Genomic DNA, 23,694 nt, shown 5'->3' on the forward strand with positions numbered 1-23,694 from the left:
CACTGCTGATCCCTTGGCTTTCCAGAAGAAGGTGATCCTTCTTTGATAACTCCATAAGCTAAATTAGGAGCTTCTTGCACATAGGTCTGTGTACCACTTATTGTCTTTCTCATCTGAGTTTCAATGGGGATAAAAGGAACCAGTGTGTGCTACCAGTAGACTGCAGATTGATGGTGTCTGAAAGCATGTGAGGAGGATTTTCATCAGTGGAAGTCCCAGTTCTTTTGTGAGTATGTAAAAGGACTGCTGAGAAGTTTTTGGAAATAGAAGAGTTAAGTGGCATTAAACAAATTATTTGTAGTTAGACTTCAAACCAGCTTCCTGGCTGCTGAATGTGTTTTAGTCTTTAAAGCCAGTAGTCAGTGGAGACCTGGCTTCCAAATTCCAATCAGGTTTTATCCAGTGTTTCAAAGTTTTCTAAATGAAAAGATTTATTCACTCAGTTCAAGAGAGACCAAGCTTTTGCTGCCATGCTTTGGGCAACACAACTTTGTCTTGGTTTCTGCCTCCTAAAATGTGGTCAGCAGTGTTCCCTAACCTTATTTTGATGATGCATTAGCATTGTAGAGTCCTTGGAAAACAAGGGATTCTGTAAATGCTCAGAGGCTTACAGAGTGGCAACCAAAAAGAGCGTTTAACTTACAGGTCAACAAGAGAAAGAACAAGAGCACGTTTGGAGGGACGGTTCTGTGTCTATAGGCCTTGTACAGGTCAATTCAGTATAGCTTTCTCATCCAGTGTTTTCACTGGGTTGTACTTGTTAACTGGGATGTAACCTGGAAATGCATAGCCATTATTGCAATGCGACTTACCTACAATAGGCACAATACATACCAATGCTCTATCTATGAAATATCAGGAAGAAATTCAGTCAGGATATTATCATCTGTGTTGTCACATGCTCACTGTCTTGTGAACACCATTCCTGTTTAAGGTAAAGGACATTAGTTGATGACTTTTCAAAAGGTAACAGCAACTGATGTTTATTCTGTTTCATATGAAAGACACCTCTTAGAGATGGTTAAGCTTCTAAATGCTTTTAACTTTAAACACTCCAGTCCGTACTACTGATCTCTCAACATTCTGTTAGCACTTGATGCTTCCTCAGTACCTCCTTAAGCAAAGAGACTTGTTTAGTCCAAGGACCACTTACCATCCTTCTTGTTAGAGTTTATTACCAGTTACATGTGAGCAGTTTACCAGTAAGATTTGAAAACACAAGTCTCCACTTGCAAGTCTTGATTCCTGTGGCAAACTTCACAACTGAGGTAGCATTGCAAAAGGAAAACTAAACCTCAAGAGCATATTCAGTGTTCTGCATCCACTGCAGAAGGTTGGAATCCTGCTGGCTTTGTAATCATAGTTGTACATCACTTCTGTGATACTGACTGTTAAGGTGTTAGAGGGAAGTTGAAGATGCTTCATGTAAAAATCCTAGCAATGATGGAAATAACCCTGTACGTATGTAATGTCTCAGGCACTCAGGGGCTATAAAGAAAAGTACCTTACATAAGGTGGAAAGTTAGGTCCTCTGAATGTGTGATACCACTAGTCTTTGTCCTAGCTGTCTGAATAAAGAAGTGTTGGTAGCTGTCTTCTGTTCTTATCCTGTGCTGTTAGTGACGACTGTGCAGTGTGTCCTAAACAACATTTTTTTATAATATGGTACTTGGGACTGGAGCTTTAAAGATCTGGATTTTTCCTCTGACACAGCTGTCTGTTCAGCTGTCAAATGTGTCTTTGGGAAGAGTTCTTTCCTTTGCTATTATTTACTGTGTTCTCAAAGAGAGGAACAAAGATGCTATCCTTTTCATAGAAAGTGGTCTCTGATCCTTTCCTGAAAGACGCGTATCTGGAGTGCATATCTGCACTGTAGTGCTACATCTCAACTGATTTTTCTTACTTTCTGATCTCCTTGCATCCCATATTTAGATGAAAGGTAGCTGCTATAGTACTTTAAGACAAAAAAAAAGCACAACAAACTCTACAGCAATAATAGGATAATTCCAAAATTCAAATAAGTCCATCCAATGAAGTAGAAGAAATGATTAGACAAGTCTCACCAAATGGAATGATACAGGCTTCTCCAGCATGCTCTAATGTAGTTCCTTACTAACATAAAAGAGGCAAAGAGCTTGGGGGGCAGGTGGGGGCGATTTTGTTTTTGACTTGTACATTAGATTGCTCATACATTATCCCCTTTAACATAAGCTATTTGAATCTTGTCCAGGCAGTAAGCAGTCAAATTATTTCATGCATACCTACATAATGCATGATATGGCTAACTCCTGTTGTCTCAGCCTCATCTCCAGCATATTTTTCTTGCTATTCTTATGATTAATCCACTTATTTTACAGCATATTTGGTGTGAGTTGAATCTAAACAGGAAGCAAAACTCTAGTTGTCTGACTGTTGGTAGCACAGTCCGTGTATGTTTCAAGTAAGATACATTAATAGGATTGGTGAGAAACTGAAGGCACAGGAGAAATAAATCTCTAGTTTGTCATGCCTGCATCACTGGAAAGCCAGTAAAATGTAAAGCTCAAAATACAGTCTCGTTACCTCTTTGTTACTGTTGTGGTTGGCAAAAGTCTGTGCATAGTTGTTGTTGTAATAGTTGGTTTAAAATTCTGTCCTATTTTAAAACTTCGTGAGTTTTTGCATATTTCTTGAGCTATAGACTAATATCTTCGATAGCAAACTACATCTATTAAATCAAGATACCTGAAGTGAACAGATATTTGCTATTAAGGAGGTGGATCTAGGTTGAAGTTCAGTTATTTTATGCATCACTAAGGTGTAGTCATCTTCAAAGCCAAGTATATCAGCAAGTGAAACTGGAAAACAGCACTGAGTTCTGTAATTGTTTTGTGCTTACATAAAACTGTCTAAGCAGCAGTTGTAGTGAACATGGTTGTTTCCCTCTAGTGGCTTCTCTTTGAGGTCTCTGCAGTAGAAGCTGTTCCTGTGATAGCCTTGCTGCCAAACTTATGCTCATGGCTCTCTTAAGCATTCTTTTCTCTTAAAATTCAGTGTATACAAATATTTCCTTAGGCAATTTGTAGATGAGTCACAGTATAGCGGCTTCTGTGTTCTTCATACCTACACTGAAGTTTTTGTTGCCCTGATCTTTTGCGAGCCAAAAGTATATGGCATTCTAGCCAACATGAAATGCTTCATACAACAGCCCTACCTAAAACCAAAGGTAGAGCCATTCTTACTGGAACTACTTTGAAATTTAATTGCTTTAACTGTTATAAATCTTAATTTGAAATGCATGAATAATTGATTTTTTTTTTCATACTTCCATGCCCTTTTTTGACCTTCCTACTGGTTGTGAAAGTAGAATAAAATCCCTTATCTTAAAAGTGCAAATAGTTCCCTCAATAAATATGGGGAACCAGCTATTATCATTAAAAATGAATAATATCTTGAAAAGATAATAAACCCCCTTCATTTTATTTTCAAACACTAAGAACTCTTTAGCTTGAAGTTGAAAAACTTTAAATGTTATTTTAAGTCAGAATAAAATTTTCTTTGGAAGAATTGAAACATCCTTTCACTGAAATTGTTATCTCTTGTTTAAACAATTGTAATGGGAATCATGTTTGCATTAACACGAATGTTTTCCTGATACCTGTTAAAAACAATTCTGCTGTAGAGATGCTTAGCAGTTATGTAGTAAAATTTGGCAGCAGTTAAATTGAGGCAAACAAGGAGAATAGCCCTCTGCACTTGATAGAAAACCTAGATAATTTGTGCCAGGTGTCACTTGTACCATATATGCAATCAAATTGTCTCCTTTTCAGTGCTTAATCACAAATTATATTCATATCAAGTAAAAGGCACTCAGCATAATTTAAACACTGTCTTAAGAGCCTTATGAAGAAGCTGAATCCATGTTGAGTCTTGGAGCCATTGGGTTGGGTGTCTGTAAGAGTCATTCAATATAGTGCTATATTCATTTATAGCAAAAGCAAGGACCATTTTTTTTTTAAGATAAGGGTTTTTTTTTTTTTGGTAAATTTGAAATAGATTGTATCCAAATAGTTAAACCCAGCTTAATTTATTTGTTGTCAAGCTTACAGGGAGACTGGGGTATGTTTCTGGGAGAACTGGTAAGGTGGTCTTGCTACTTTTCATTTATTTATTAATTCCATACTCTTGATTAGTTTGGGTGTTCGAGGGATTCTTACTTGCACGTGTGAGGCTAATTGATTCTGTGGGGATTTAAAGGATTTTGTGTATGCACTTCTTATTGCTGTATGAATATAAATATTTAAACTTTATTTCTGGGTACGCTGATATAAATCATGCTCAGCTTTATTGATTTCCCATTGAAGCTGTAAAGCTGTAAACAACTTATCTGTAAGTCCTGCTAAAAGCATGTGTTTTGTAAGTATATGTTATGTTATGTTTAATGTGGCATAGTACGTCAAGGTGGTCCTGTTCCTTGAGGAAACAGAAAGGATGGTGCAGGTAAGGTCCCCGATGAAGGTATTGACCATCTCTAGGAAAGTGCAATTGCTTTTTCCTTGTTGTCAGCTAACCTTTTCTTGAAAAATGGATTCTAAAACCTGTTTATGAGCAAAACAAGTGTGTGTATGTATGTGAATATGTGTTGATTTGAGTGAGGTATTTACGTAAACATCTGCAATGTACTGAGTCTGGCATTGCCAGTTGTATCAGCAATTAACAATGCTTCTGGAGTTAAACAGCGGATCCTGGTCAGGAAAAAGACCTTTCTAAAATACTTTGCCTATATTACTGCTGCCTGAAAATACCAAACAAAATTTACTATGCTGACTGACAGTCAACCAAGACCAAAAGATGCTGAAGATTTTTAGAGCAGTTGCCAGCTTTGTTTTTGCTCTATGCCCATGTTTTGATATTCAGTCTGTCCTTTGTAGGAACTTGCTACGTATCAGGAAGCCGTAAATGTGTGTGAATAACTGGTGTCTTTGTCCTTGAACCCCCACAGTTTTTTCACCCCTACAGTGCCACACTTTTGGGGCTACAATGAAGAATCCCACTTTGTGGGATTCTCATTCTCACTGGTCACATCTGAATATTCTTTAGGGAACTGCTGAATAATGTCTAAATAGGGTGTCTAATCAGTTTGAAAGCTTTAAGTGAATCTGACCAGCTTGTTCTCATGTTTCACAAATCTGCGTGCAAACATTTTTCACAGTGAACACACACACACACATGAAAAAGCAAAGAACCTTCCCCTTCTCAACTTCTGTCTTGGGATGCTGTTGGCATTCCTGAGGGATCTTGTCCTGCACAAAACCAACACAAATATACGTTTTCCCACTGAATGAAGCCGAGATGGCAGCTGAGCATTTTAATTAAAAAGGAAAAAGCTGATAAAATCTTCTTGTTATTACACTAATGCTTTTTAGACAAGACCCTCAGTATCACTGTAGAGTTATTTATTGTTATAAGTGTAATGAGGAAGAGCCTTTCCCATTCTCATCAATCTGGCAATGTCCTTTCCGTTTGTCTCTTCTGCCATTCTGCAGACTTGAATGTTTGACCTCTTCTGTAATGTTGGATAAGATATGCAGTAATGAAATAGCCTGATTTCTTGAAGGTGATTTTAATGACAGAACTGGATCAGATAATGACCACCTGCACCAAGGGCAAAAGCACACTTTTTGATCTGCCTGTAGGGAACTGGTGAGGGGATTAACCCTTTTTCTTCTTTGCTTTTCATAGGATGGAAATTCTGTGTGCTGTTAACTCCTGAGGGTGGACAACAGCTATTGTTCTCAGAACTATTATTTTAACTGCGTACCTTTGATCAGTTGTTTGTTCTAAATGAGGGAGTTCTTGAGGGCCAGGTGGAAAGCAACTTGGCATTTTCAGCAGATGTGAACTACTTTTTGATTGTTTATACTTTGGCATGTCTATTCTTGGTGCTTTTATATGGTCTATTTGGCCCAAGCTGTTAATTAGCAGCAATGTGTCTTTGATATGAGGGTAATAATTGGGACATCTTGGGCAGATTGGACAGAGTTCTTCTGTGTTTGAAAGTATATGAGGTCTAACACAAAAAAACCCCCGAGACAGTGCTTGTAACTCCTTTTATTTAACAAATTAAGGAAATTAACAATCATCACCTCTAAAATAGTTCCCTTCTGAGTTGACACACAGCTGTGTACAATGCTCACAACATTTAAAGCAATTCTGCAGAACATTTTCTCCAAGGCTGTTGAGGACCTCAATTATTTTTGCTTTTGCATCTCCTACTGACAAAAATGGGTTCCTTTGAGCACTGACTTGATCTTCGGGAAGAGACAGAAATTGCAGGGAGACAGTTCTGGCAAATAGGGTGGGTGCTCAAGCACAGTGATATTAGTTAAAAATGGCTTCACAGACAAAATGTTGTGAGCTGGTGCATTCTCTTGGTATTAACAAGCTGTTTGCTCTTACACACCAACATTTTCTTACCAGAGTAAGAAAATGTCTGCCTTTGACCATGTGTCCACTTGTACTGAGTGAAGTGATTGAGTGGAGCCTTGTCTCACTGTGATAGATTAGAACTTGTCCTATGACCATCTCTTTGTCTTGCCTCCCAGTCTTGGTTCCCAAGCTGTAGGTATAGTCTCAGGGATTTTTGTGTTGAATCTCATATACCAGTTGTTTCTTATGAACAATATGCACACGAGTTTTGAATAGGTGTCAAAGGATTCATGAGAGCATGAGGATGGCTTGCTGCAGCTGAATGAAATAGTATTTGCTCAAGCAACCTGAACTGCAGCTGTACTAATGTCCAGAATATGGGGATGCCAGAGAGAGAGATTTTTTTTTCTTCCAATTAAGTAGTGTAGACCAGTAGTGTTGGTCTGCCTTATTTGAGATTTAAAACAAGAGGTTAGTGATCAATTCTGTATAATATGGTTTCATTAGAGGACTTAAGAGAGAGGGAATGACCAAAGAGAGCAGAGACAACAAGCTTGTGCACTTTAACTATTAAGTTAATACTACAGAAAAACTTTTGTATTCTTTTTCCCATTGTCTTTGTTTACTCATAAAAATTAAATTGAAAAAAAATTATCTAATGCTTAACTGCCATCTCATCAAAACTATTATATATAGAATGTATCCAGGCACCCAACTTGTAAAATTGCTGCAGGTGTTCCTTGTCTTTCCTTGTCTTTCATCATAAAATATTGTCACACAAAGGGAAAATACAACTCAGATATTTTTTTTCTTCCTCTGCCCAGCTTGCTTTCTGCTTTACTTCTTCCTGCATCTGAATTCTTCTAGTTCATGTGTGATGTAGGTGCAAATGTCTTGAAAGGAGGAAAAAAACTCATTAGCTCGATTCTGTGTGTTTAGCTATAAGGCCACAGAAATGCCTTACTGAGTAGAAGGCACTACTTAGGAAGGGTATTATCCTTCTCTTACATGTAGCCCTTCCTTTCTGTTCTCTCCAGCATCTGCAACTGTTGGATTAGGAATCTTGACATGTAAATGTCTATGTAGTAACAGCACATGTATTAGAAATACTTAATGAAATGAAGTTTCATAGAATCATAGAATAACCAGGTTGGAAGAGACCCACCGGATCATCAAGTCCAACCATTCCTATCAAACACTAAACCGTGCCCCTTAGCACCTCGTCCACCCGTGCCTTAAACACCTCCAGGGAAGGTGACTCAACCACCTCCCTGGGCAGCCTGTTCCAGTGCCCAATGACCCTTTCTGTGAAGAATTTTTTCCTAATGTCCAGCCTAAATCTCCCCTTGAGCTTGAGGCCATTCCCTCTTGTCCTGTCCCTTGTCACTTGGGAGAAGAGGCCAGCACCCTCCTCCCTACAACATCCTTTCAGGTAGTTGTAGAGAGCGATGAGGTCTCCCCTCAGCCTCCTCTTCTCCAGGCTAAACAACCCCAGCTCTCTCAGCCGCTTCTCGTAAGACTTGTTCTCCAGCCCCTTCACCAGCTTTGTTGCTCTTCTCTGGACTTGCTCCAGAGCCTCAACATCCTTCTTGTGGTGAGGGGCCCAGAACTGAACACAGGATTCGAGGAGCGGTCTCACCAGTGCTGAGTACAGGATAACCTCCCTGGACCTGCTGGTACCATTTCTGATACAAGCCAAGATGCCATTGGCCTTCTTGGCCACCTGGGCACACTGCTGGCTCATGTTCAGTCGGCTGTCAACCAACACCCCCAGGTCCCTCTCCTCCAGGCAGCTTTCTAGACAGACTTCTCCTAGTCTGTAGCACTGCACAGGGTTGTTGTGCCCCAAGTGCAGGACCCGGCATTTGGCCTTGTTAAATCTCATGCCATTGGACTCTGCCCAGCGGTCCAGCCTGTTCAGATCCCTTTGGAGAGCCTCCCTACTCTCCAGCAGATCGACACTTCCACCCAGCTTAGTGTCATCTGCAAACTTGCTAAGGGTGCACTCAATGCCTTCATCCAGGTCATTGATAAAGACATTGAACAGGGCTGGACCCAGCACTGAGCCCTGGGGAACCCCACTTGTCACTGGCCTCCAGCTGGATTTCACACCATTTCCCACCACTCTCTGGGCCCGGCCACCCAACCAATTTTCCACCCAGGAGAGTGTGCGCCTGTCCAGGCCAGAGGCTGACAGTTTCTCAAGCAGAATGCTGTGAGAAACTGTGTCAAAGGCTTTACTGAAGTCCAGGAAGACCACATCCACAGCCTTCCCCTCATCCAGCAGCCGAGTCACTTTGTCATAGAAGGCGATCAGGTTAGTCTGGCAAGACCTGCCTTTTGTGAACCCGTGTTGACTGGGCCTGATCACCCAATTCTCTTGCATGTGCTTCATGATAGCACTCAAGATCACCTGTTCCATGACTTTCCCTGGCACTGAGGTCAGACTGACAGGCCTGTAGTTCCCTGGATCCTCCCTGAGACCCTTCTTGTAGATGGGCACAACATCAGCCAGCCTCCAGTCCAGTGGGACTTCCCCAGTCTTCCAGGACTGTTGGAAGATTATGTCTTCCCAAGAAGTTTGTCTAGATGTTGGAGTCCCTCTACACCCAGTTCCTGAAACTGTTCGGAATTTGGTGGGAGCTTACACAGGAAGCAGCAATTCAACTGACCAAAACAACCTGACAAAAAATCGGGGCACAGTTTTGCTGCTTTTCAGGTTTCATAGTTTTAGCAATTTTTTTTGCTGCTTTTTAACCACTCGTTGCATGAATGTCTTCAAAGCATTTGAAAGGAAAACAATTTAAATGGAGTAAAATAATGCTTGTTTAACGCTTAAAAAAAAATCACATTTATCTGATTTGAAAAACTTATTTGAATGGCTCTTCAGCATGCTCAAGGTTTTTTTGTATGTAGTGTTATTTGGGCAACCCTACCAAAAGAAGCCTGTGCCCATTCTTGCATACAAAATGGAGGTTTTTGAGTGAACATAAGTATTAAAAACTCCTGGGTGCTTAGTTCTCGAGTTTTTTTTTCTGATAAAATATTAAATTGGCTGATTAAGGTATGGATTTAGATAATGTAGTGTAATTTGCATCTGCAGTAATTAAGTTTCAAAATCATTAGCCCAAACTATTAACTAGTTGCTTCTAAATAACATTCTAATTTGTAGACAACTGTATTCATTTGGAAAAAGAAGTTGGAAAGATGAAACTTTCTACTAATCTATTTCTGATTTGACTAAGGTACATTTTTCTGAGAACCCAGTCAGATAACTTCCATTGGTATCAGAGTTTTGTTTTGGAAGTGTTTCAGTGGCACCAAAACAGCAATGACAATTCAAACCAGCTCGTTTTGGCCGACATTGATTTTGTAAGATTAAGTTTGAAAAGTGGGAACTTTGGAAGGTCAGCAATTTTGAGTTACTCACCTAGGTTGAACACAGAACTGCTGCACAGAAATTGTTGTATTGTCAGCTGAACAAAGTCAGCACCCCTGACTATTTCTCTTGGCTGAGCCCTCCATGGCTCTAGACTTGTGGCAAGGTTGTTTTGTTTATATTGTTCCTTTTTTTAAGTATTTGCTGTCCCCTTCCTTCCCCTCCCATGCTTTCAGGTGGTATTATAAAACCACAGTAGTCCAGATGAACTCAACTTTATCTTCCTGCCTGCAAAGTGGCTGTGTGGAACTGTAGTAACTGATGCAGTATATTCTGATGTAAGCAATAATTTTTCTGGCCATCCAGAGACATCATTTTGTGATGTGTGCTCTGGGATAAAATGTACTCACAGATTATAAATATAGGATAACTTTCATGGACTCCATTAAATAGAGTTTTGCTTGTCTAGTTCCAAGGAACTTAAACTTTCTGATCTAGCTGCCTTGTACAGCTGGATTTACATTTGCGGTACGGTGTGACTTTGGCACATGGGTGAGGAACTGCAGAGGTTATGGGTTTTTCCAGTTGAGGAGATAGTCTCTGCAACTACAATATATGACTCCCTGTCCTTTTAAACCAAGAATTACACTCTTATTTTTCTGTTCACTGTAGAAAAACGTTTTTTCCTCTTTTTCTATGGCCAGCAATGGACTTTATTTGAAAGGGTATTAAACTACTTTTTTATTAACATGAAGTGCGTGATTCTTTAATGAGAATAACAGAATAGTAATTTTTCTTTGGTCTCCTTCCATGGGATTCTCCTACTATGCATGTTATATCCTACTTGAATGAGATGCCCCCTTCTTTGGCCAAGTTCCCACTCAGTAAGAAGCAGTTGCAGTAGTGTTGCTAATTAGGCAGTGCAAATACTGTGGACTGCGTCAAGTCCCTGGATGTTTTTCCTACCCCTTCCTTCCATTCTTTCTCGCTGTGTAATATGCTACTCTTACTTTTTAGTCTACACCATGACACACATCAGACCTGATATGCAACAAGTTCTGCTGTCCTCGTTCTGCATAATTCTGTCACGGAACACTCTAATACTGTAATAAAATAAGCATAGACACTTTTTATTTAGCACATACTATTATTCAGTTTCATTTACGATTTGGCATAAGTGAGGTATTCTAGTCCTGTAACCTGAACAATTAATGTTTTAGGTAATTGCCTGTCAATTATGATGCGTGAGCAGCAAAGCTGGATAAATATGGATAGCACTAAAGCTGTTTTTCCAGGAGCATTGTTTGCAAGGGCAACTGTGGTTTTACCTTTTGGAGAGGAAAGGGCTCCTCTTTCCCTTTTTATCTGTAATTCAGGGGGTGAAGTAAGCATCTTATAGCTAGGCTGCTTTACCAGAGAAATTTAGAGCAATCAGCCAGCGTGGTGAGTGGTTGTCTTTCTGTATTTTTTTTTAAATATTATTTTTTTTAGGGAGTAGATTTTGAAGTTTTGTGGGATTCTTTGTGGGTTGTTTAGATTTTATTGTTTTGGGGTTTTGAGACTGAAAGACTGAAACCAGCCTGGTGTTTGATACCTCAGTGTTGAGAGACCAGCATGATTAACTTTGGAAAGAATGCTAAGCACCTTGTGACTGTTGTAAATCCAGATTCTTAGGAGAGCACAATTCTACTATAATGGCTCCACTCTAAAGACACTTCTGTCACCAGCTCGTCTTTCGAATACTGTGGTGGCCTGTACAATATGATATTTATAAATGAATACCATAGCACAAGCGTGATTTCTACTACTGTTTTAAATGCACGTGACGTCTGGGCTCTGCAGAGGAAGGAACTTCATAGAATGGAAGAGCTTGTGACCCTCGCTTCCCTCTGAGCTGGGAAAGTGTTAGTGTGAGTGTTGATTAAAGGTCATGATACACCTATATAACCTACTAGTCTGTATCACACCAGGTTGATCTCAGTGACTTTTCCCATTGAACAAATACTAAAATAATTGGGGGTGTGGTTTTAACTGTTGTACCTATCAACATCCTCAGGCAAGGGACCTGAAACTCTTTATGCTGGGCAGAAGCTCAACGACAACGAGTGGCACACTGTCCGGGTAGTTCGTCGAGGAAAGAGCCTCAAGCTGATGGTGGATGATGATGTTGCTGAGGGTAAGTCTAATGTATGAGTGGGTTTTTTTTTCATTATCTTTATCTCTGTTCCCAGTTACTTCTTTGTCCTTACACCCTTCCTCCCTGTTCTTGTGTGTATCTTATTTTTTCCTTCCTTCTTGTATATTTAATGTAATTTTGTTGGAAACTAATGTTCACTTCTGAGAGACTAACTGTTCTTAGCCTGTACCAGAATCTATTGTGACAGCTACGAGGGTATGAAATGTGGGATTAGAGGATGAATGAGCTTGCGCATACCCAAGAATAAAGAGGTGCTAAGCAGCACTCTCTTTTGCTAGACTCTGTTTGGGATATACTGTGGGCATACCTCTTTCCCAGGCTGCAAATGTGGCAGTTTCTAATGCTGTGGGATCAAAACCAAGTCTCTCTAAACCTTTCCTCTGCACAAACCTTTCCTTGACTGCAAACCCTCATTTCATTGATGTATTAGAGAATATAGATATGTCTGGTGGTTTGTTTGGTTTGTTTTCTTTTTTTCTTTTTTTTTTCTTTTTTTTCCAAGATCTTGTGCTCACAGCTCAGAGCCATCTGTAAGAAAAAACAAATAGAGGAGTTTGTTCCCAACTTTATTTAGAGATTAGGGAGGGCCTAACTTGCCATATGATATGATATCATAACATAACCTATAAAGTGTCAGTGCCTTTTTCTTTTTATTTCCTTTCTTGCATTTCCTGTCTGCTTTTTGAACACTTGCCTCTTTCTGTAGAGAAATGGAAGGGGAGGAGGCAGGTAGGAGAAGAAAAGATCAATCACTTAGGAAAGCTAGTGTCTCCCAGAGATTTGCATGGAAATGATCAAAATACATTAGATTGATCTTTATTTCATTACACAATTTGTGAGTTTTTTCTTTTCTGGTTCGTTTCCCCACAGCTGCAAGAGACAGAAACTTATTTTTATTTTTTCTAACTCTAAAATTCTCATAGCTGCGTATAACTGTGGGAACTGGGTTTTTGAAAAAAGCCAGCAGCAGTCTGAAGGCTGATACTAGAATCACAAAGAACATTAATCCTGAATGCAACACTGGTATGGGTATGTTCATTTAGTTGTGACCAATGCTGTTTTGCCAAATACTGATGCTCTCTCTTTTGAGTAACATCTGTTCAGCAGGCAACTGGCAGTGCCAGAGTACTATATCCTATGTCTGCAAAAAGTTCTTTTCTACTGTGTGGATGCAATTAATTTTAAGAAATGTGGTAACTAGATTATTCAAACAGCCATGAGTCAGTATTTCAAAATATAAGTTGATATGTATATTCCCTCTGAAGTAATTTTGTGCTGTACTATATAGACTGAGAATTTAATTTGCAAGAGAGAATCAGAAGTGTGTGAAAGACGAATCTTTCTCCTTGTTGAAATTGGCAGAGGTTTAGTCAACATTAGCTTGTAGGAAAATTAAATTTTATTTAAGAGAAAACTTTCTGAATTAATGATGCATGCTGGTAAACATTTCTTCCCATTTATTTCTACATTTAAGAACAATTCTTTTGGAAATGCTTTTTTAGCAAGCACCATGAGGTGGCACTCTTTGCATTACCAACTGCATCCCCAAAAAGCCATCTGTTTTTTTGAAGTCTCTTTTTCATGAAACTGAATTTATAAATAATAATGATACCATCCTATACTAAAATAGGATGTGCATATGTACATGTATATGAATTACATAATTAAAGATGCATAACAGCTAAAAATATCTTTTAAAAGAATGCCATCATGGCAAAGTCAAAAGTCAGAAAAGCCAGAGTTAAGATTTTTTGTGCAATATGCATCTCAGTTCCTTAGGCGGATGATATAGTCTTCAACGATGTGGTCACATAGATTTTTCCACAGGATTCTTGCTGTCTTCAGGCATATATCAGAATTCTAAATTGGTCCCCCTGTAAAAATAAACAGCCTATTTGATTGCTGCTTTCTTATTGCTTTTTCAGAAGAATGCATGCCAACTGTATTTTGCTCTAAATATAGAGCTGTTGTTTTTCTTTCTTGTGTGTTGTGTGTTACTCATCAGTATGTTTATACAGAACTAAGAAGCTGTAACTGGATTATTCCCATGTCTATGTTTTATAAAGTGAGTAGGTGTCTTTTTCCCATTTTGCAGGTTTGGAAACAAGGCATCAGATTAAAGTCAGATGTATTTCATACCAATTTGGCATGACTTTTCAGTCATTTGCATGCACAGATATTCAACATGTCTGTAAATTGGATCCTGTAAATTAGCTCAACCCTGCTACTTTAAGAATTAGATGTAGAATTAATGACCACCAGTGAAAAATCTGTAATGAAGTGACTGACTTGGCTTCCTGCAGGACATCTAAGGGAGAGACAGGATCCAATTCCTCTGGACAGCATTTTGCTGCTTAGTCACAAAACCCTCCTCCCACATTGCCCCCTGCCTCAGAACATCAGTGATAAATGAGACTCAAAAATAGCAGTCGTGTTTCTTGCTATAACATCTTGCTAGCACCCAAACACCGCAGTGGAGGGTGGAATCTTTTTCTGTCTGCTCCCACTTGTACTAAAGAGTTGCTGATTGCTGTAGTAGTTAAAATACTCTTTGAAAAGCACAGTGAAGGAATTAGAGGAGAGCTCTGAAAGTGTTGCTGGCAGCTAATGAGATCAGAAAATACTGAATTTCACTCCATGATTTCTTCAGAAAATGCATCTTTGTCCTGATTCTGGCCTTGTATTGTCATGTCATGTTTCACTGAGCTACTGCAAACTTTGTACACTGTCACTGCTGTTGTCATCCTGTTTCTCTTAACTCAGCCCAAATTTTCTCATTTTCTGCCTTTTCTAAAATTCTAGATTCACCTTTTGCAACACTTCCTTTGTTCCTCACTCACAGGCAGCATTTGCCCTTTCTTAAATACTCTTTTCCAGAGGTGGCACCTCCTTGGCTGCAGTGCTCAGCTGTGCGCTGCAGTGTGTCCATTGGAGCTGGTAGGAACCAGAAGTGTCCAGCATGGGGCAGCCCCATGCTGGATAAAATTTCATGAGAGAACAATTAACCACATATTTGTAGTAGATTTTGAATAATGGTCGTACACTGAATGACAAAAAAACCAATGAAATGTTGAGTAATTCATGAATTTCATGCCATTCTTCTTGTATACTAAATGGCACAATGCCTGTCTAGAAAGAAAAATTGCTTGTGCGAATAAATAGTTTAAACTATCTTAATGAACAACTATAGAGGACTAAAATGAGGGTTTTGTTAATGTTTTCATTCTGATGTTACTGAGCTTGTCTTTGTACTCTAACTAGCCTCTTTGCATACTGCTGTACTTCATCTGTCTCTGTGGGTTCTGTGTATGTCCTGGTGCCTAGCGTGCTTACTGAAAAAATTAAATATTCTTTAAGTCTGACATAACAGGTGTACTGAATAGCTTGAATATTTTAATTAAAGGTTAAAATCCATCACAATGTGACAAATGCCCCAAGTGTTAGGTTGATGTTTAAAATATATGAAAGGCATTTTGCTTGTTGCAATCTTGTGTGTTTCCCTCCTGCTGTGCTTTTAAAACAAAAGAAATAACATCAGGCACCAGGAGAGAACAATGGAATAAGTATTACCGGGTTCATGACTATGCTCACTTCTCATTCTTCTCTTTTCATATTAATCAATGTTTATTGTTTGCAGGAAGTACACTTGTAAGACTTGTTCCAGACGTGTCTGAGTTGTTTGACAGATGAACTATTGGATGGAATCTATCATTGTAGGTGTTAAGGAAGAGAGCTGTTCCTCTTTGCAAATAAGAAAGTCTGCACAGTGAAGCACAGGGAAAAGTATAGAGCTTGCTACCCACGGCCTGTTAGGCCTGTCTTCTCTCTTTTGCCAGACTTTTGGCAACCGCTGAACTCAAGCCTTGACAGTAGGAGTGTTCACATTCTTTCTTAAGCCAGATGCTGAGCAGTGATCAGATAGGATTAAGTTAGTACTACTCTTCATCTGGAAACTGGTGGGTGAAGGCTTCCGTATAACCTGTCACTGATCCCTCTGCTTTCTGTGTGTTCCTCCTTGTTTCTGTCCTTCAGGTACAATGGTTGGAGATCACACCCGCTTGGAGTTCCACAATATCGAGACAGGAATCATGACAGAGAAACGGTACATCTCTGTCATTCCCTCCAGCTTCATTGGCCACCTCCAGAGCCTCATGTTCAATGGGATGCTCTACATTGACCTGTGCAAGAATGGTGACATTGACTATTGTGAGCTGAAGGCACGCTTTGGTCTCCGCAACATTATCGCTGACCCTGTGACATTCAAGACCAAGAGCAGCTACCTGAGCTTGGCCACCTTGCAGGCTTATACATCCATGCACCTCTTCTTTCAGTTTAAGACCACCTCAGCTGATGGTTTCATCCTCTTTAACAGTGGTGATGGCAATGACTTTATCGCAGTGGAACTAGTCAAGGGGTAAGTGACTTTCTGCTATATTCTACCAGCTTATTTGTAGATAAACTTACTTATAGATAATCATAAAGTGGTTGCATAAAGAGAAATTAACCTCATACTCATGTTTGCCACTTGCTGAGGTATATGACAAAGCACTTGGACATAAACACTGAAGCTTAAGACTCCCGATTTTATGACTGACTTTCCCCTGTGGCTGAAAGATGCTTTAATAATGTGAAACATTAATGTTTTAAGTTCTTTGGATCTAGTTAGGCTAGTGTTTCATCCTGTTAGCCTTGTAGAAAAGCACAGTGGAGGAGGAAATGTGCCGAGGGCTCTGAGTCTCTCTTCCCATTTTTATATTTTTCTCCCTATGACAGACTTGTCATGTTCCTGCCATTTCCATTGAAGGACATATTTTTCTGAAAATACAGTTTACTGGTCCTGTTTATTTCAGTATAAATAGTTTAATCTTTTTCATTTTTAAGTTTGCACATATTTCTGTAAGTGGGATACTGAGTGACAGAAAAAGTAAGAGTTTCTGATGCTCAGTTGGGAGTTGATTTTTATTGTCTTTTTTTTTTTTTTTTCTTTCCAAGTGAAATATTTCTCTTCTATCCTCAGGTGGCTTTCTGTGTTTGAACTATATAAATAATTCAGGGTAACACCCTCATGACTTCAGACTTTGTTAGAGTCTTTTATGTTTTGCTGAAAGGTTTGCTAGTTATTTTCCAGCTGTTTGAATAATCCAGGATCTCATGTGAATTTTAGTACAATATTTTGAGTGAGTTTTCCAATTAACTTCGTGGAGGAGTTATTCAGAACTCAGAATGAATCTGGGGAATATATGCCCCAAATAAGCATTTCTACTGTTGTTCTCCAGTACATTTATCATTATTACCAATTTTTAAAAAAGAAATACATGCACAGACAGTGTTTTTGTTTATCTGCAAACATTTTGTGAAAAAGAGGAATGATTTATGGTTAGAATCTGGTTACTCCAAATGTCATCACAGAATAATAATACTTATGCTTTCTTGGTGGGCAGGAAACAACTGTATCTTTTCGAATCAGTGGCTAATATTTTGCCTTGCTAGAACTTTCTAACCCACAGATACTTCCTTTCATGACTTTAAGTTAATTTATCAACTCTGACTAGAATAAGGGTCAGTAGCACTGGAGTTCTTATACAGTTTTAACTAGTTCTTGCTATGTTTACAGGTATATACATTATGTGTTTGACCTTGGAAATGGACCTAATGTTATCAAAGGCAACAGTGATCGTCCTCTTAATGACAACCAATGGCACAATGTTGTCATCACCAGAGATAACAGTAACACACACAGCCTGAAGGTAGACACTAAGATGGTCACCCAGGTTATCAATGGTGCCAAAAATCTGGATCTTAAAGGTAAATCCTACGATACTGAGAGTTTCTACCTTTATTCTTGTGGGGCTCAACCAGCAAACAAGAAGGCTTGCTGGAACCGTGCATTACAGAGTCAGGAATGTGCTGGTTTTTCTTTCGTTTTTCTCTTTCTCTGTTTGGCAACTCCTTGTAGCAGAATAATTTGTCATATTTTGCTTTATAAGAAATTGACTGTCGTCCTACAGCTTTTCCTAGTTAGGATGCAATTAGAACTCATATTTCTCAGGTATTTTGGGGGTGGGGGTCGGGTGGGCGGGTAGTTTGTTATGAAAGGAGGCAGAAATAGCCATTCTTGCGCAATGTCTTGCTCTGCTTTTAACTTTTTTTCTGAGCAGCTGTTCAGATTGCTATAGTCACTTTAGGAGGTAGAGAAAGCTACTCTAGAAGTTATGTAACTTCCTCCTTTTTGTATGTTTAACCCCTCTCCTCTAGGTGACCTCTACATTGCTGGCCTAGCTCAAGGCATGTATAGCAACCTTCCAAAGCTGGTGGCCTCACGTGATGGATTTCAGGGCTGTCTAGCATCTGTGGACTTGAATGGGCGTCTGCCTGACCTAATCAATGATGCTCTGCACCGCAGTGGGCAGATCGAGCGTGGATGCGAAGGTATAATTGATTTCAGAGAAGTTACCCTTTTAAGCATTCCTCTCTACTTCGTTGCGGCTCCTTCTGCATTGGCTTGTCCACCTTGCTGTCCGTTTCATTAGTCTGCTTTGATCGTGACATCCTTCACTACCCTTAGGTCTTCCAATGTTACAAGTGCAGGTTGAAGATTGCTAGCTTCTGTGAGTGGCTTAACAGCTGTTCTTTTGCGTACTCCATTCCTGATAAGGTGGTACCTCCAGCAGTGAAAGTGATGGTACTGGGGCAGTCTACTAGTACTATTCTCAGAGCAGTTAGTTACATTTACAGTACTCTTAAAATACTTTCAAAGAGATTTTGAGCCTACAACTCGTGTTTCAGAGCACTCTTTCTTGGGATCCACAGAAGTAAGTATTTTGAAAACCAAGTAGAGACAGGGGAAATGGAATGTAGAAAGAACTGAAGGGTGATGATTGGACCAAAACAGGAGTTCATTTCTGGGGAGGCAGGCCTCCAATGAAAGCATAGGGAGCATGGTCTCTGCTGTCTGGAAAATCTTTCTCTTCTGTAGTTTTCTTTTCCACTCAGTTTAGAAACAAATATGATGAGTGACATTTTGAAGGGTATAAATAGTAGTGATATCTTGAAGCTTCTTTAAATAATTTACTGTTCCTGCTAAGCTCCCACCAATTAAAAGAACATGGATATCAGCAGCACTGACTCAATAACACGCATGTGACATCGGCTCCCAAAGGTCTTGGGATACATACCATCAAAGCCCCCAAGGTTTTACTGGCTGAGTTAAATGAAAATCACCATTACGTCTAGCTCTTCTGAATCCGGTCTGCTTTGTTTTCTACCAGTCACTAGTGGAAGATAACTTTATCAGTAAAGTTGCCTGGGATGCATATTTGCCAAGAAGAGATATGGCTTGAACTGATCCTTCAAGACAGGACTTAACAACATGAAATTACGCTTTAATCATGTTTCCCTACTGTGTCAAGATTACGGGTTACACCATGCTGAAACCTTGCCGCTTGTGGAGACTGTCCCTTCTTAGGACCCAAAGTATCATCTTATGCCAACTCTGAATATTCATGAAACACCAGCTTAGCAGTCCAATTAAATCCTATCCGTTCTTTGTCTCCTAGTGTTCTGGTTGGCTGGGAGCTCCTGTGCCCCAGCCCTCCTTTCATACTCCCACAACAGTACTCTGGTTTGTGAGAATTTTGTCCTGTCATAGGAGCTCACTCTATGTCAACTCCAGTTTCACAGCACTGCTATGTGTTGCACAGCTGTAGACTGCAATTTCTTTTTTTTGTTTCTGCTGTATTTAATAGTGTCGTTTAAACACATTGTTCCTTGTTGAAGTAAGCATAGTGTAGCGAAGCTTGTGGCTTTGCCCATTTGTGACAGAGCCAAAATGCCAAAAGAAGTGCACTTTTTCTGTGTTGTTGTTCACAAGGTTCAAGTTAAAAAAGAAGCATTTGGGTTTTATTGAAAATGCCTTTTCTGAGCAGACTGGGAGCACTGAAAGCTATTCTTTAACAATAGTGATTTTTGGTAATTCTTCTATTTAAAATGTGCTTTCCCAGAAGGCGTTGCACCATTATCTGGTGTTTCCTTCTCCTGTAACCAGTATGGTTCTTTGATGCAGTGTCCTTTTACTGAGGCTGCGTAATATCAGTGCCACTCCCAAAACATGTAATGTGGCACATAGTTTGTGTGCCTATTGGTTACCAACACAGCAGCTGCCTGAATGTGGTGTTTCATTCATTCTTAGTAATGCCAGGAATGTGAATTCCCCTTCTCTTCTAAATCCCTCAAAACAAAAAATTTGGAGACAGACCTAAAATACTAGATGGGAAGGTCAGTGATGGCTTTCATTCTGCCTTTGGAAGAATTTGATCAGTTTCCATGCTTATCTGAATGGTCCCTGCTTAGTAACAAGGGAAGAGGAAGCCATTCTCTTTGCCAGCGTGTTTAGGATTAGTAAAAGATCTGAGTTAGGTCACCATGATGTGGTTTCATTTGTTTTTTGAATCGGAGCAATCCCTAGGGTTCACCTCACACTTTCTTCACTGGTGCCGGTTCTTATATTTACCGCTGAAAGTTGCACCTCTCTCCTGTTTCTTTAAGGAAAGAAAAACTCTAAGTATGTTTCCTTATTTCAGTCTCCCCATTTTGTTTTCATCTGAAGTGATCTTCAGTGCAGCCTTAACATTTTTAAAGGCTGAAGTCCCAAGCAATTCTTGCTGTCTCATGATGTTTAAATGTATTTGTAGTAAACAGTTGTGGGCTTTTTTGGTGAGTAGGTGCGCTGCATGTTGATTTGCAGGATGTGTCCTTCTTTCATCATGAAGGGCAGTGGGACCCGTGTACATGATGAGAACATGCATGCTTCAAGAAGTGTCATTCCATCCCCACATATGAATCTTGCCCTCAGAGTGTGATGTGAGAGAGAGTTCTACTAATGCTTGTCTCTTGTTGCGGCTTTGCTTTCAGAAGCAGAGGAGATTACAAGGTTGCAGCTGTTTTCTCTGAAACTGTCAACTTGATCTCAGGATAGAATCAAAGGATGTGAGGAGGAAGGAAGCCTGGAGAATAGTAGAATATGAGATGTAGGTCAGCAGACAGCACTGTCCCACCTAGGACAGACCAGTACCACTGCAGATGGGTGACACTATTACATCCTGTTTGCATTGATGTCTATTTATGTATTTCAATATATTCCATACCACCAGTTAAGATGCGCAAATTTTAATAGGAGAATAGTATTATACATTGTCTTGTTTCTACCACCTTCTCCTTTTATTCAGTTTGACTAAGCCATTGAACTTTCTTGACCATGTTGTTCCTCTTGTGTGCTGAAGTATAATTCAGCCTTGCTGTGAATTGAAGCACAAACTTACTAGATTATGCAATTAGCTGTGTTGCAGTGATGGGTAAGGCAGTGCTCCTATTTGAGCAGGAAGCACTTTTAATACAAATTATATTTATGTGAGAGCTTTTTCTTTAGGACCTGGAGAATCACAAAGCATTATTAGGCCATGTGTGATTCATTAACTTGAAAATGCAGGTATCCTTGAGACTGAAAGTGGCTGGTATTATAGTAGTGTATTGTAGTGGTAAAAATGAAAAGGCAGTTCAAGACTTCAGGCACAAATTATTTATCTCTCATTGCCTATCAGTTTTATTCATATAATTTTTAAAAATTATCTATGGTGGGATTTGTTTAGGATGGCAAAGCTAAGTAACTTCTTTATCCCATGTGTTAGCTGAATTGTCAGCTTCCTTTTGCATTATGCAGCTTTCCTGTGTATCAGCTTTTGAAGTCTGCTGCTCCGTCACCAATGTCCTGGACAAGATGATAGCTGCCACACTGGTCTGTTTTGTGTTTTAATTTGTCCTGTAGGACCATTGCTTTTGACAGAGTATTTTTGGGGTGACTATCTAGAAGAAGAGGAGCCAGGATTGTTGGAAATGTCAAATGAGCCCATGGAGTTAAGCTCCACGCTACACACTCCTTTTGTGTGTGTGGTGGTCTGGTTTATTTCAATTGCTCTTTTGCAATTGCTGCATATCTGATTTTTGGAAACAATAGGCAGCTCTTCATTGAACTTGAAGGTCTGGTCAGATCTGTAGTGACAGAAGCTTGTGTTCCCTTGGAAAGTATTTGGCAAAGTCAGAAACCTTCTTACTCCCTCACGCATAAAATCAGTTCTGGGTGCTACATGTAACTGTGAGAAAAATGAAGCTTGAAGATAATGACATTATGCCAATATATCTATTAATTTTCCACAGGCTATCTTTAGATCTCATGCTTACTGCAGTTTTCATCACTGTTTCTTATGCAACAATAGGGTCCTTTCCCCTACCACCACCCAAAAAAAGAGGGTAGTGAGAGGTCCTGAGAGAAAAGGTACAAAAGGTAGGGAAGTGGTTAAGACCTAATGGTCCTTGTGTCAGTTTTGGGTCAGGTGTCAGAGAACACTCTGAAGACACCAAGTCAATTCTCAGGAAGGATTTTGTTTTGGGGTCCCGTTTCTACTGAATACTTGCAGGCCGGTCTGCCACCTGGTCTCCCTGTTCATCAAATAGTTAAATGTTATTCAGCTTTTTATGACGAGAGTATGAAATTCAACTACGTCTTGTAGAGCACTTTTGAAGTAGTTGGTGGAGGCCCATAGAGATGGGAAAAACATTAGAATTTGAGGAAAAGAAGCCCTCTATTTTGAGCTGGTTCTGTTTGGTCTCCAGCTCAACAGCCTGTGGCTTGTGGTTGGAAATTTTTCTACAACTCCTGAGTTTGAATAATATAGATTGTTTCTACATCAGACACACACAGCTTGAAAGTAAAAGATACCTGCACTGAGGTGTGTGTGCAGGAGTTGGATAGTGGAAGAAGTTGTTCTTGGTGACCTTCTTTCCCTCCCTAAAAGTAAACTGATTTAAACTTTGGATCAGCTTGTCTTTGATTCTAGACTTCTAAAATAAAATAATCTTGCTGATTCTTCTTTTCTGGTCTTACTGCTGGATCAGTATGTTCCATCCACAAAAGTGAAGACTGAGTGACTCACTGCTTGTTCCTCACTGATCCTGGAAGAAGTTAAGCAGATGTCCAACTTTTTGTGAAGTTTAAATGAGTTGTCCTAAATAAAAATGAATGTTTCCTGCATTTAGGGTATTTTTTCACCTCTATTAATTTGTCATATGTTCTCCGGTGTCTTCCTTTCCTCAGTTTGGGCATCCTTATGTTGCTTACCATGGGCACTAAGGCTATCTGAATACATTCTAAATCCTCATACACTTTCTAAATACCCATGTTCACCCCATCCTGCCCCAGCCCAATGAACGTAATAGCAGTAGCTAGGGAACGTTGTATTTCTTCTACAAGGCAATTTTCTATGTGCTTTAGAAATGTGGCTTCTTCCTCCTCTCTTTACCTTTCCTCACCTGTTCCACTGATAACAGCTTCTCACAAAGGAGAGTGATTATTACTAAACGAGCTGACACTATTCCAGATGTTTTGGGACATTTTTGTCCTAACTTAATCTTCTTTGATATCCTGCAGTAAAATCATAATCTTGTGTTATTTTCCATGAAATAGTATAGTTAACCTTTGGGATTCACTGATGCATGAAAAGCATGAGTGACACATACAGGCTGGATAATCAGAAACACATTTTGCATGCTAAGCAGTATGTGGAAAAAGAAAATCTACTCTCATGCTTAAAATCTCACAGCAGGACAGTGTCAGAAAGGATTTCACCCTTCATCTACTCTGTAGTGAAACTTCACATCT

General features: G+C 39.5%; 1 protein-coding gene across 28 annotated transcripts in view; it reads left to right on the forward strand.

Annotated features, from left to right (window-relative positions):
• The window catches only part of NRXN3 (neurexin 3), a 960,997-nt gene that overhangs the window by 388,524 nt on the left and 548,779 nt on the right, over positions 1 to 23,694 (forward strand). For all 28 annotated transcript variants that reach the window (XR_011337550.1, XR_011337551.1, XM_069858542.1 and 25 more), the window contains 4 exons: positions 11,844 to 11,963; positions 16,017 to 16,398; positions 17,599 to 17,789; positions 18,240 to 18,413. Coding sequence is in view for 26 of the 28 variants with exons in the window: in XM_069858542.1 (XP_069714643.1) it covers positions 11,844 to 11,963; positions 16,017 to 16,398; positions 17,599 to 17,789; positions 18,240 to 18,413 (867 nt within the window). In the remaining 2 variants the exon portion in view is untranslated. The remainder of the gene's footprint in view (positions 1 to 11,843; positions 11,964 to 16,016; positions 16,399 to 17,598; positions 17,790 to 18,239; positions 18,414 to 23,694) is intronic.

Source organism: Phaenicophaeus curvirostris, chromosome 5 (genome assembly GCF_032191515.1).
Source record: "Phaenicophaeus curvirostris isolate KB17595 chromosome 5, BPBGC_Pcur_1.0, whole genome shotgun sequence".
Classification (NCBI taxonomy): domain Eukaryota; kingdom Metazoa; phylum Chordata; class Aves; order Cuculiformes; family Cuculidae; genus Phaenicophaeus; species Phaenicophaeus curvirostris.